Source organism: Clarias gariepinus, chromosome 21 (assembly GCF_024256425.1).
Source record: "Clarias gariepinus isolate MV-2021 ecotype Netherlands chromosome 21, CGAR_prim_01v2, whole genome shotgun sequence".
NCBI lineage: Eukaryota > Metazoa > Chordata > Actinopteri > Siluriformes > Clariidae > Clarias > Clarias gariepinus.
This window is the reverse complement of record NC_071120.1, coordinates 2,099,053-2,112,500: the sequence shown is the minus strand read 5'-3', so window position 1 is coordinate 2,112,500 and position 13,448 is coordinate 2,099,053. Positions and strand designations below refer to the sequence as shown.

At 45.2% G+C, this 13,448-nt stretch overlaps 1 protein-coding gene across 1 annotated transcript in view; it reads left to right on the top strand.

Annotated features, from left to right (window-relative positions):
- LOC128509559 (protein unc-13 homolog A) overlaps positions 1–13,448 on the top strand; it is a 91,501-nt gene that overhangs the window by 6,765 nt on the left and 71,288 nt on the right. Inside the window, exons 3-7 of the mRNA XM_053481335.1 lie at positions 3,850–3,949; positions 7,445–7,562; positions 10,708–10,831; positions 11,081–11,154; positions 13,146–13,191. Of these exons, the coding sequence (XP_053337310.1) occupies positions 3,850–3,949; positions 7,445–7,562; positions 10,708–10,831; positions 11,081–11,154; positions 13,146–13,191 (462 nt within the window). The remainder of the gene's footprint in view (positions 1–3,849; positions 3,950–7,444; positions 7,563–10,707; positions 10,832–11,080; positions 11,155–13,145; positions 13,192–13,448) is intronic.

Here is a 13,448-nt window from a genome sequence, read left to right as displayed (position 1 = left end):
CGGACGTGATTTCATGTCCGATGTGTTTTAGTGTGAAAACTACACGTGTGTCTCAGCTCCACGAACACGTCTGTGCTGTTCACACGGCTGAGTGTCATGACAGTGAGAGTCATGAAGGGAAACCGGAGGTGATGTAGGAGTTCCCACGGCGCTGTCAAGTCAACGTAACTCTGAAACACCACCGCCGATGAGGAAACGCTGACTTGTGGTGCTTAATATTTAAAAAAGTCTCCAGATTGGCCTCCTTGCCCAAGGACAAAGCCCTCAGCACTCTCTGGTGCCAGTGAGACGACTGGCATCATCCTGCAGCAGCTTCATGGAAGTCTTTCAAAGACCAAGACAATTGGAGAAATTTTGAAGCACCCACACCCATCAAACCACTGACTGTAGAAGTAGATGTCTCAAAATCTGGTGGGACATGTCCTGTCTCAAAGACTTGGAGATAAACCTGAGCTCCATCAAGTGTACTTCTACCCGAAGAAGTGTACGCCGTCCGAACTAAACTGTGATGTAGGGAACTGATAGGGTCTGGCGGTGAAGCTCAGCCTGGAAGAGCGACATCACTGGTTAGAATGAGCCGAGTGTCTGAACCCCTGTGGAGCTTTATTCTTCAGGCTCTTGTACAGACCAGGTGTCAACAAGTCAACAAGATTATGGAGGAAACCTCACTCCACCACTCAACCACTCATGACACCCTTCCTAGGTCCTCAGGTCTCTCAGGTCCCTCAGTTTCCCCAGAATGCTCTCTCTCTGGAGATTCAACTGCAGTAGACGAGTAGTTTAGATGGCATGAGCCAGTGTGTACGAGCAAGTGACCGCTCATGGTTATTAATCAGAGACAATAAGAAACTCTCAACCAGGACGATGTAATGACCCAGAAACCCTCACAGGCTCTCCTGTCACATCCAGGACCAGTATCATCTGATGTCCCTCCACCACTGGACGTAGGACCTGCCCACTTGGTCTAAACTCACGCCACAAAAATGGGAAATTGGCGTCTCTTATTAAGAGTGAAGGATGGTGTCCTGCAGGAACCGTGCTGTATTCTGTCACACAGTGTTCTTTTAAACCTCCTGCTCTGCCAGAAAATCCGTACGACCAGAACCTCACCCTAGAGGTCGTAGACCCAGGAACCGTATGCACCAGACTGTCCACCAGGAACTCCATGTTCCAGCACTCCATCACGTAATCTCTCACAGGTATGCACACACACCCTGAACCAGCAAGCTCTGGACACTTCTCGAGGTGTGGAGAGGTTTGATCTTTAGGGGTTTGATCTTCAGGGGTTTGATCTTTAGAGGTTTGATCTTCAGGGGTTTGATCTTTCCCCACAGTTTAGTCTGATGACTCAACCTTCTGCCTGCTTTTAAAGGAACTCCATAGCTTCAATCCACAGAGCGTCCATCTTGGTGAACTTTCTGACCAGAACCACTTGCGATACACGTGCCTGTGCTGTTACCATGGCGACGTACAAGGCTTCACCAGCAAATCTGACAAGATTCCGAGCAAACAAATCAGATTCGGTCACTTGTCGTTTGCATTGCAAAAACACCCCGTGTACAAAAAAAAGAGGGAAAGAAGAAAAACGAGTGCGATTATTGTCCTGCCGTGTGAACGTCACCGTGTGTGATTTTTTGGGGTTTGTTTTTTTCACGTCCGGTGAGTCACACAGATTATCTCAGAAGTGTCCCGAAATTAAAAAATAAAAGAGCGAAGAAAAAGAAAATTCAGAAGCAGCTACCTGCAGGCAACCTTTCTCCGAAGTCCTGGTTGGATTTTCTTCACTTTTATAATCCTCTCTATTGTTTAAATTGAAAACCTCCCTCTCTCTCTCTCTCTCTCTCTTTCTCTCTCCCTCTCTCTCTCTCTCTCTCTCTCTCTCTCTCCCTCTCTCTCCCTCTCTCTCTCTCTCTCTCTCTCTCAGTGGGGCCATGTTTCCTTTCAATAAGCCGAGTCTAACAGCTCGTTAAGGGCTATAATCCCCCTCGTTTATGTGCCGGCTCGTTAGCGTAATTAGATTTGCGTCTGTAAGGTGATTATGTGTTTTTTTCCCCTTTTCAATTTCTATGACATTAATTAAAACTCTTTAATTCAGTGTTTATGACTAGAGACGGGAGGTTACGCGATACGACGTTCTCACGATACTCTGGCGGTGATTCCATCTGTGTTACGAGGATCATAAAGGAACTGCGTTTTTTTTTTCTTACTACCTCAAGTACAAACCAACAGCATACAACTGAAAAAAATGTCCCCTCCCGTCGGTGTCTCCACACAGGGAAGTGTTCACACATCAGTGCGTCTGAGACAGACCCGCCCTGTGTGTTTGCGCGTCACGGCTGCGCGGTCCTGGTCGAATGTTTTCAACCCCACGGTTAATGTGTGACTGTAGACTTCCGTCAGGAGCCGCAGACGGACGCCGGGAAGCGAGGGTCACGTCCCCACGACAGGATACACATGAACGTCACGCTTACGCTATCTTCCATGCATAAAAAAGTGATCTAACTCCAGGTCCAGGTGTCCTGATGTATTAAAAAGCGTCTTATAACACTCTGTAACACCTTACAGTCACATCACGTTGTTTTATAATATCACATTTCAGTTTCAGATCCTGATGCCGTCTCTTCTAAAGGTCTGCTCCTTCGTCTCTCTCTCTCTCTCAGACACACACACACACACACACACACAGAGTCTCTTTCACATCTTTGATTTGTCTTCTACACCTCACCATCTCTCTCATCTTCAATTTAAGCTCCACTCGTCATTCAAGGGGCTCCATCAGGACTGAGTGCTTTTTAGAGGTGTGCGAGTGTGTGTATGAGTGTGTGTGTGTGTGTGAGTGTGTGTGTGTGGGTCGTGTCGGTCTGGCCAGGTCCTCAGCAGGAGTGTGAAGAAGAAGAGAGATGGAGTGAAGTCTAATAAAACCGGGATTACATTTTAAAGACGGGATCTAAATGACACACACACACACACACACACACACACACTCTGAGACACTCCTCTGTGGTGAGAGTGGAGGAGAGGATTAGTGTGAGATGAAGATAATAATATTAATAATAATAATATTAATGATAATAGTAGAAGCAGAGAGAAATGTGGAGTGTCAGGCTGACATGACGACCCTGAGCACACAGACACAAACACACACACACACACACACACTCACAAATGGGCGTGTCTGATGCCGTCTTCTCCTCTGAAGCGCTGTGTCCCCGTTTCTGGCTTTGTGTCTCTGCGCTCTGCCGTAGCAGGAGACGGTGCACTTGTGACATTTCAGATCTGTATTTAATCACGGCTGCTCGTCCTGACCTGCGACAGCACATTTAAACCTCCCGTGTGTCTCTGCAGAAATAACATTTACATAAAGGCATGAACACACACACACACACACACACACACACACACACACACACACGTCTATAGTTACTCTATACTCTGTACTCTACGCTCTCCGGTTTCCTCCCACCTCCCTGAGATGAACTGACACCCCGATGAAGCGCATCTCGCCGTACACACTCATATTGAAGTTGAAAGGACGACGCTGATGAAAAGCTCCTCAAACACACCGAGGGCGTGACCACACCCTGACCCGGGGGTTAGGAACCTTAGGCCGAGGGCGTGGCCCGAGCCCTTTGACCACAAGTGCAAGCGAACACACGTCTATCACAGCATGTCTTTCTCCCTTTGGTGAGCGCCCCCCTGTGGACGAGCTACACGTCGGAGCAAACACTTCTGAGTGATGTGTTTCACTGAATACAAGATCACACACTGTATCAGGGGAAAAGTGTGTGTGTCCAAGTCGAAAATAAAGGTAATAAAGTGTGTGTGTGTGTGTGTGTGTGTGTGTTACAGATCAGTTAAATGTCTATGTGACCCTGAAGGTTCAGAATGTTAAGAGCACGACCATCACAGTGCGCGGAGACCAACCATGCTGGGAACAGGACTTCATGTTGTGAGTGTTTAACCACACACACACACACACACACACACACACACACACACACACACACACACACACTGCTGTCACTCAGGTGTGTTCAGTGTCGTGAAATAGGATGAGGCTCTAATGGTTTGATGCATTTCCTGTCATTGTTTACGCAACGTGGACGCATTATTTTGTTTACAAGGAATCACTGACAGATGTACAGGCCACGCCCCCTTCAGTATGACTGACAAATTTAAAGACCACACCCTCTTCAATGTAACTGACACACGTACAGTCCACGCCCCCCTTCGATGTAATGGACAGCTGTATCTGCCACGTCCCCTTCAGTGGGATAAACAAATGTATAGACCACACCCTTCACAGTGAAAGGGGTGTGGCCTCTACATGTCAATCACAGTAAAAGGATGTGGCTTGCAGACCTGTCCGCCATATTGAAAGCGGTGTGGCCTGTTGACCTGTCAGTCTTGGTAAAGGGGGTGTGGCTTCTATACACCTGTCGATCAAAATGAAGAGGGCGTGGCCTGTGGACCTGCATCTGCGGACCTGTCAGTCTTAGTGAAAGGGGGTGTGGTCTGTGGATTTGAGAGTCATATTGAAGGAGGTGTGGCCTGTGGAGCCTTAGTCACAGTGAAGGGGGTGTGGTCTCTACGTCTGTCAGTAACAATGAAGGAGGTGTGGGCTGTCATCTGACAGTCTCAGAGAAGAGGCCACGCCCCCTATAGTTTGACTGACAGGTCCAAATCTTTTGGACTAAGAAGGGTTAATAACCATAAAAGAGGAAGGGAGAATTCAAAAGCCTTTGATGTTATACACATGAGAGTGTGTGTGTGTGAGTGTGTGTAGCTGTGTGTGTGTGTGTGTGTGTGAGTGTGTGTGTGTGTATCTGCTTCTGTTTGAAATCATTTCCAGACTGAATCACTGCTGGCTTTTGTGCTGCTGTTTTCCCAAAAAACTGGAACTAGACTAGATTTGTCTGGGTATTGTTAGCCACACACAGACACACACACATGCGCACCATCACACACACACACATGCACAATCCTTAAATGTGTGTGTGTGGTGTGTGTGTGTGTTATTTAGTGACCTATAAACAGTACAGTGAGCGTCTGCACACACCAGACTGTCATGTGTACTGCAGTTGTGTAACTCAGTGTGTGTTTATAGTTGTGTGTGTGTGTGTGTGTGTGTGTAGTAGTGTAGAAGCGTTCCCCCTGACCGTTCCTGAGCCCTGACACTGGAGACTCCTTCCCTGTGTCATGTGACCACGTCCTCGTCCCAGGGAAACGTCTCCAAACACCTGTTTATTACCAACGGGCAAGTCTCAGCCCAGGAGCTGTTACTATGGCAACCATAGCGTATCAGAGCCAGCACATTAATATAAACCTGCTAGAGAAGGCTCTGTGTGTGTGTGTGTGTGTGTGTGTCGGCGTGATTACGGGCTTCAGTACAGAGACCAGCACGAGGAGGACCTGCTCCTCATATAACAAGGGATTGAGGGTTAAGCTCTCTACGTGTGTGTGTGTGTGTGTGTGTGATGGGAAGATCCTGTGTGCTGGATTAGAGCGATGTGTCGTCCACTCATCAGCAGGTTAAACCCTGAGGAGATTAGAGAGACAGTGTGTGTGTATGTGTGTGTGAGTGAGAGAGAGAGAGAGCTGCAGATGGATGGATAAATTACACACACACACACATACACACACACACACACACACACACACGCAGAGGAAGTGAGCGAGATTGCGGGATAATGAAAAGTATGAAGAGAGACAGGAGAACGCCCGAGCGCCACGTCTGCCCAGTTAGCTGAGACACATGGGCTTCTACAGCACTGTCGCATTTTCATCACACACACACACACACACACACACACACACAGCATTCAGCTTCATCACTCGAACTGTTTGTTTTTTAACAGATGGATTGAGCCGAACAGATGTTTACACGATAAACATAATTGATGGGAGGACTCATTTAATATTGTTAACACACACACACACACACACACACACACACACACACATATATCCCTGTTCCAGAGTTTTGGCAGTCTGATTCTATATGTGTGTATATGTGTGTGTGTGTGTGTGTGTACGCTTCACAATACAGTGGTTTGTTAAAAGAGTGTGTGTCTCTGCCCCCAGTGGCCAACACTGGTACTGCAGGGGCTCGGCTTTACAGCACACAGGAACTTAATGAAATTATGTAATGTGATTTTTTAAAAACTGAATTATGCGATCAGAAATGAATAAATTTGTGTATATGTGTATAGAGAGGGAGCGAGAGAGAGGGTGTGTGTGTGTGTGTGTGTGTGTGTGTGTGTGAGAGAGAGAGAGTTCATAGCTGAGAGGTCTTTCCTTGCACTTGAGTGACTTTGCATGTGTTTTTGTGTCAGTGGGATAAGCAAATCGGTTACTTAGGGTGTGTGTGTGTGTGTGTGTGTGTGTGCATGTGAGAGCGGATATAAAGATAAGCCATGGTTCTCAAAGAGTTAAAGTGCAACATGTAATAGAGAGGAAAAACAGTTTATATCAGTTCAGTTCATAATTGTTTTTAATTATTGATTGACTTAGTGTTATGTAATGAGGAGTGATGAAGTAAATGAAACTCAGTGAAGATGTTCAGTTTTATTTAACACTCAGTATTTACATCAATGTAAAGCGGACAGGACATTTTTTTTAAAACAAAAATGTGCAAATATTACGAGTTTGTGTTCTGACGATGGTGAGAGCGCCGAGACTCAGCAGCTCCCCCTGAAGGTCGGTGCTTCATAGCTCCAACTCAAACACACACTCACAGACACACACATATTCACACATGTTCACGCTCACTCTGATAGCCGATGCTTAAACTGCCTTTAATTACCTGAAACCTTTGACACGGGCGCCTCGTTATCCAATTCCACTCACTTATCCCCCTCGACTCCTAACGAGTCCCGGTAACGAGCGCAGCCCATTCATTCATTAGTCTCGTCAGGTCTCGTCCGTCTCAAAAGGTGGTTATTACAGAGCCCTCCCCGAGCTGCTTAAAAACTCGTCCCCGTCGCCGAGGGAGGAAGTGAACGAGCGCATGAATATGCAGATGAGCTTTTAACCGAGGTATGAATATGCAGATGAGAGGACGCTCCGAGTGTCAGGTCCACTTCACGTCACTTCACTCTGTCGCTCTCGGCTATTAGGATTAATGACGCTATCACTGTATCACATTAAAAAAAGAACTCGGGGTTGCGGTTTTAAACCTAAACCTGAACCTCAGCAGCGCCGGATTCGAGAAACGATTGGACGTGTCAGTGTTCATCCCCTGAGAATTAAACAGAGATTAATTAATCGAACATGTCAGGAATGTTTTATTCTTTACATTCTTTACATTACGAGGGGGGTTTTATAAACCCTGCTGTACTGTAAAGGTTTCAGCATGCACATACAGATGTGAAGATAAAGACGACTCTCTCCCTCGCTCTCTCTTTCTCTCTTTCTCTCTCTCTCTCCCTGTGTTTTTCTTCAGTGAGATTAACCGTCTGGATCTGGGGCTGGTGGTGGAGCTCTGGAACAAAGGTCTGATCTGGGACACCTTGGTGGGAACAGCGTGGATCCCCCTCAACACCATCCACCAATCAGACGAGGTGAGAGCACACGCCCGGGCCAATCAGACCAAGCGACCACACGCCATCATTAGGGGTTAGAACTGAGCGCTACACATCCTACCGCAAGTGTGTGTGTGTGTGTGTGTGTGTGTGATTTGTGTGAGGCAAATCACTGCTGCTAATACACATATACACACACTCACCTGTTTGCATTCACACCTCCGTGTGTACGAATGTGGAAAACCCGGTGCTGTGTTGATTTGCGTGTTGTTCCGCCGCAGGTTACCATGTCCACCGGTCACACTTTATCCAATCCATCAGGTAGTCAGCTCCGACTGTTACTTTAACACCATTGGGGGGGCAGTGCAGGGTCAGGCAGGTGATCAGAAGACAGAGGGGTCAGAGGTCGGTCTTAAAGACAGAAGAAACAGAATGCTCTCCGTGATCAAAACACAATATCAAAGCATAGAATGTATTCCCAGGTCTCAGACCTTTAGCATTTAGGAGAAGTTAAGATTCAGTGACCACATGTAGCTTACAGCACAGTAAAATGGTTTATTTACACATGCCCCAGTTGTGAAGCTGCGGTCAGAGCGCAGGGTCAGACAGGATGCAGCGCCCCCTGGAGCATTAAGGTCTTGAACCCTAATCTTCTGATCAGCAACCCAGTAACCCACAGCCTCAACCACTTGAGCCACGACTGCCCTACTTCTTCACACAGTGGAAAAGTGCAAGGTGTGGACTTTGTATGAGTGTGTCTCTGCATGTTGTGGTGATGTCATGCTGGGGTTTACAGTTTGGTGGAGTGGAGTTAGGAGTGGCAGAACCCCAGTCCAACATCCAAAGAGCTCACTCTGAACCCTCACATGCTGAACCCTTTCCCATGGCCTGCCTCAGGGGTGAAGGTCGGCTTGGAGTGAAACAGGTTGTAGACGTTGCATGCTAGAATCCAGCAACGGTTCTCATGTCCATGACCGGCCCATTCAGTGGTTCTCCAACTTCCACTCTTTTAAAACTTACCATGAACCTTAAGATGAGACATACAGTAAAACCTTGGATTGTGAGTAATGCGGTTTGCAAGTGTTCCGCAAGACGAGCAAAGATTTTTAATAAATTTTGACTTGGAAAATCTTGGTTTACGAGCACCGAGTATCATGTATCACGCATGCGCTTCTTGTTTTGACGCCGAGCGTCACGTGATCACAACTGAGTCAATGGTTTTTCTCTCTCTCTTGTGATGCGGAATTGTGAGTAATCATCTCCTCCGCTGGGTCTTAGTGCGCGTCTCTCACTGATATAATCAACATCCGTGCAAGTGTGTACTGTTTACTATAACACTGTGACCATGTGTGTGTGTGAAACATATTTTATTTTGTGTTTGTATGCGTGTGTGTACAGTGCACATGTAAAGCAAAAGCAAGTCTCATTAAAGAGGTTAAAGATCCACTTTCTCCCTCTGCTCAGGTCTCAGCCTGCTCTGTGTCTGTGTTCGCTTACGTCATTGGACACCGTGCCACACACACCCCCACACACACACACACACACAGACCCCTCCTACTTTCGCATTCACAGACCACACACACACTCTTTCTCTCGACTCTATACAGAAACACTGCTCTGTTGAGATTCTTTTCAAAGGTAAAGTTCAGGTTAATTCATTTTATTTTTACTTTACAGCAGTGATTCCATTAGTGTGTCGCTCAATCGAGTGTCATTAAAGAGATTTCTTGTTTTTTTTTTTCGTTGTGTGCGCGCGTGTGTGTAAAGAGTGGAGAAAGGGTACCTGTGTAAGACGAGAAGGGGGAGAGGGGGAGCTTACTTTAGATTCACATATACACACACACACACACACACACACACACACAAACAGTAACACTTATCTGTCGGTTTTATTTTTATGTATTTATTTCTTTGGGCTGTGGAACGAATATTTTGAGTTATATTATTTCTTATGGGAAAATTACATTTGGTTTAAGAGTGTTTTGGAATACGAGCCACTTCCGGGAAGTAGGGTCATTTCTAACAAGCTTCTACAGAAGCTGTGGTTTTCCGAGGAGCTGGAAACACAGACACTGGCCGATAATGAATGTGTGTAGTGACAGATGCACACACACTCCTCCATGGCTTGTTATTTGGATAGGGAAAGTTCTCAGACTCTTTCTTGAAATTTCCTTACTTGAAATGGATTTAAATTTATCATAATTCTACACACAACACTCGTGTTTGGAGTGTTTTATTAATTTACTAAAAAAATAAAGCCTGAAATATGCAATTTACATAAGTCTTCACACCCTTTGTTATGACACCAGCAGTTGAGCTTTGGTGCATCCAACTTTACTTCACCAGTGGTCCTTGAGATGTTTCTACAACGTGATTGGAGACCACCTGTGACTAACTGACTGGACGTAATGAGGAGGACACACTTTATGAGGTCTCACAATGGATTGGTTGAGAGGAGTATCTGTGGATCTGCGACACAGCATTAAGTCCAGACACAGATCTGGGGAAGTGTACAAGAAAACTTCTGCAGCATTGAAAGTTCCCAAGACCACAAACTGTCTTACTCAGCCAAAACTCAGTAATCAGGGATTAAGGGCCTTGGTCACTACACCCCAGGGTCACTATAAATGAGACCCATTCCTCACTAAAAGGCTCATCACAGAATGCTGGGAGTTTACCAAAAAGCACCCGAAGGACTCTCAGACACCATGAGAAACAAAACCCTCTGGTCTGATGACACAGAGACTAAACTATTTGGAATCAGGAAATTAATCACTGCATATCAGCGAATTAAACCCGTCCCTACAGTCAGACATACAGCGTGCCATAATCAAACCGAAGGGAATGTGAGGAAGGTGAAGATTTCGCTGCAGGAGGAAAAATCATTTATTAAAGTAACTGGTCTTGTTCAACCTGATAATAATTAATAACAGCATCACACCCTGGTTATTATAATAATTACCACATTCTGATCATATTTAACATTTAAAACACTGACTTGTGGACATTTTTGTGTTTAATACTGCAGAAAAAAACAAGAGGTGTGTGTGTGTTTTAATTCAGAGGTTATTCGAGTTTAGAATATGAGATGTAAACATGTTGTCATTAATAATGCAGCTCCTTGTCGATTGTGTTTGTTATTTTTGTCTCTTCCTCCCTCTCTCTGTCTCTCTGTCTCCTGCAGGAGGGCCCGGGTGAGTGGATCTCTCTGGACTCTGAGGTTCTAATGAAGGCCGATGAGATCTACGGCACCAAGAACCCGACTCCTCACCGGGTCCTGCTGGACACGCGCTTCGAGCTTCCCTTTGGTGAGGACAGAGAGAGTCTGAACTCTGTTCGTCTTTTATGTTTATCATAATAAAAAAACTAACCTGAGATGTGACCTAAAGAAACTTTTCTGCTCGTGTCATATTTAATAGTTAGAACAGATAAAGTGTAGAGTGAGCTTGGCGTGTGGGCTGGCGAGCAAGAACAAGAGAGAAGAGGGTCGATGGAGCCGTCTCTACTGCGCGCTCTGGCTTTTACATGCTTATTATAGAGTTCTGTTGTTTTTATAGACATTCCGGAGGAGGAAGCTCAGTACTGGACCAAGAAGCTGGAGCGCATCAACACCATGAGGATACACGACGAGGTAAAGAGGGGTTAGGGTCCTCACACACAACGAGGTAAAGAGGGGTTAGAGTCCTCACACACGACGAGGTAAAGAGGGGTTAGGGTCCTCACACACGACGAGGTAAAGAGGAGTTGGGGTCCTCACACACGACGAGGTAAAGAGTGGTTAGAGTCCTCACACATGACGAGGTAAAGAGGAGTTGGGGTCCTCACACATGACGAGGTAAAGAGGGGTTAGAGTCCTCACACATGACGAGGTAAAGAGGGGTTGGGGTCCTCACACATGACGAGGTAAAGAGGGGTTAGAGTCCTCACACATGACGAGGTAAAGAGGGGTTAGAGTCCTCACACATGACGAGGTAAAGAGGGGTTGGGGTCCTCACACCGACGAGGTAAAGAGGGGTTGGGGTCCTCACACACGAGGTAAAGAGGAGTTGGGGTCCTCACACACGAGGTAAAGAGGGGTTGGGGTCCTCACACACGACGAGGTAAAGAGGGGTTAGGGTCCTTACACACGACGAGGTAAAGAGGGGTTGGGGTCCTCACACACGAGGTAAAGAGGAGTTGGGGTCCTCACACACGAGGTAAAGAGGGGTTAGTGTTCTCACACACGACGAGGTAAAGAGGGGTTAGAGTCCTCACACACGACGAGGTAAAGAGGGGTTGGGGTCCTCACACACACCGAGGTAAAGAGGGGTTAGAGTCCTCACACACGACGAGGTAAAGAGGGGTTAGAGTCCTCACACGATCATCCACCCAATTTCACCAAAAGTGTTTCGATCAGCACTCAAAGCATTTATGAACACACAGAAACACGTAAAAACAATAAGAACACTATTAAACACAGGCGCTGTGAGACACCTGATCCTCATTTTGCATCAGGAGTAAAACCTCGGGGTGTCTGAGTTTCTCACTCTGTGGTTTAGATCATTACTGTCCGGGTTAATACCTTCAGCCCACGGTCTAGACGAGACCTTTTAGAGACGTCAGTATGAATTCAATTACGAAACGTCTTGTATAAAATTCCCTTTAACAGTAAAAAGTTTGTTCTCAGCTCTCTGTCGCCATCTGCTGCTGCCTCTGACTTACTGCACCGTGTCGTCGGATTAAGTTACTGCAGGTGGATCTCGATATAATAGAATATCTTTGTAAAAAGAAAAAGGTGATTTATTTCAGTAATTCAATTCAAAAAGTGAAGCTTTTATAATTTATAGGTTTGTTACACAGAGACTGATATATTTTAAGTGTTAGTTTTTTTTAATTCATGGTTTATAGCTAACGAAAACCCGAATTCAGTATCTCAGAAAAGTATAACATTGAGGAAAAAGGTTCCCTGAGCCTTTACATGGTCTCTCAGTCTGGTTCAGTGGGCTGGCTGTTTACAGAGTGCTGCATCCAAGCACATTAATGAAAAGATGAATGAAAGGCAAAAATGTGGTTAAAAAGGTGCACAAGCAACAAAAATAATCACAGCCTTGAGAGGATTGTGAAACTAAACCCAATCAGGAATTTGGGGAGATTCACAAGGAGTGGACTGGAGCTGGAGTTACAGTAACACCAGGCTTCCATACAGTAACACCTCAGCAGAGACACAGACTGATTGCCCTCACATACTGAGTGCTCAAACATGATCACACTGTTCAGTAGTCCAACATTTCTGTGTTAAAAATATTTTTTTCAATTGGGCTTAAGTAATATTCTAATTTTCTGAGATATTGAATTTTGGGTTTTTTATTAGCTGTAAGCCATAATCATCAAAATTAAAAGAAATAAACACTTGAAATATATCAGTCTGTGTTTAATGAATCTATAGAATATGAGTTTAATACTCACTGGAATAAATCATTACTGGAATAAATCAACTTTATGATGATATTCTAATTTATCGAGATGCACCTGTATTTGACCCAATCTGTTTTTTTATGCTTTGTGATTGTTTAAAAATAAGACTGATTAGAGATTCATTTTAAAGTTATTTATTTATATGTATTTTTATGTTTTTGTGTGCAGGATGAAGCGCAAGGAATGCAGGTCTCCTCCGTCCCCTCGCAGTGCTGTGAGTACAGTGTGCCTGCATGTTAGCTTTAATTCTGCTAAGTGTTACATTTTTAAGCTGCTGCTTTTGGATGTTTATTGCTGAAACCAGATTTTATTTCTCTATGCAGTCACTAGAGGGCGGTGTTGGACTATAAGTAGTAGTTTTTATGCCCCTTCTCTTTCTCAGTTATCTTTAACAACATGTTGGAAACAGCAGAAAAAAAATATGTGAACCTTTTGAAATTTCATGTTTTTCTGCATTAATTGGTCATAAAA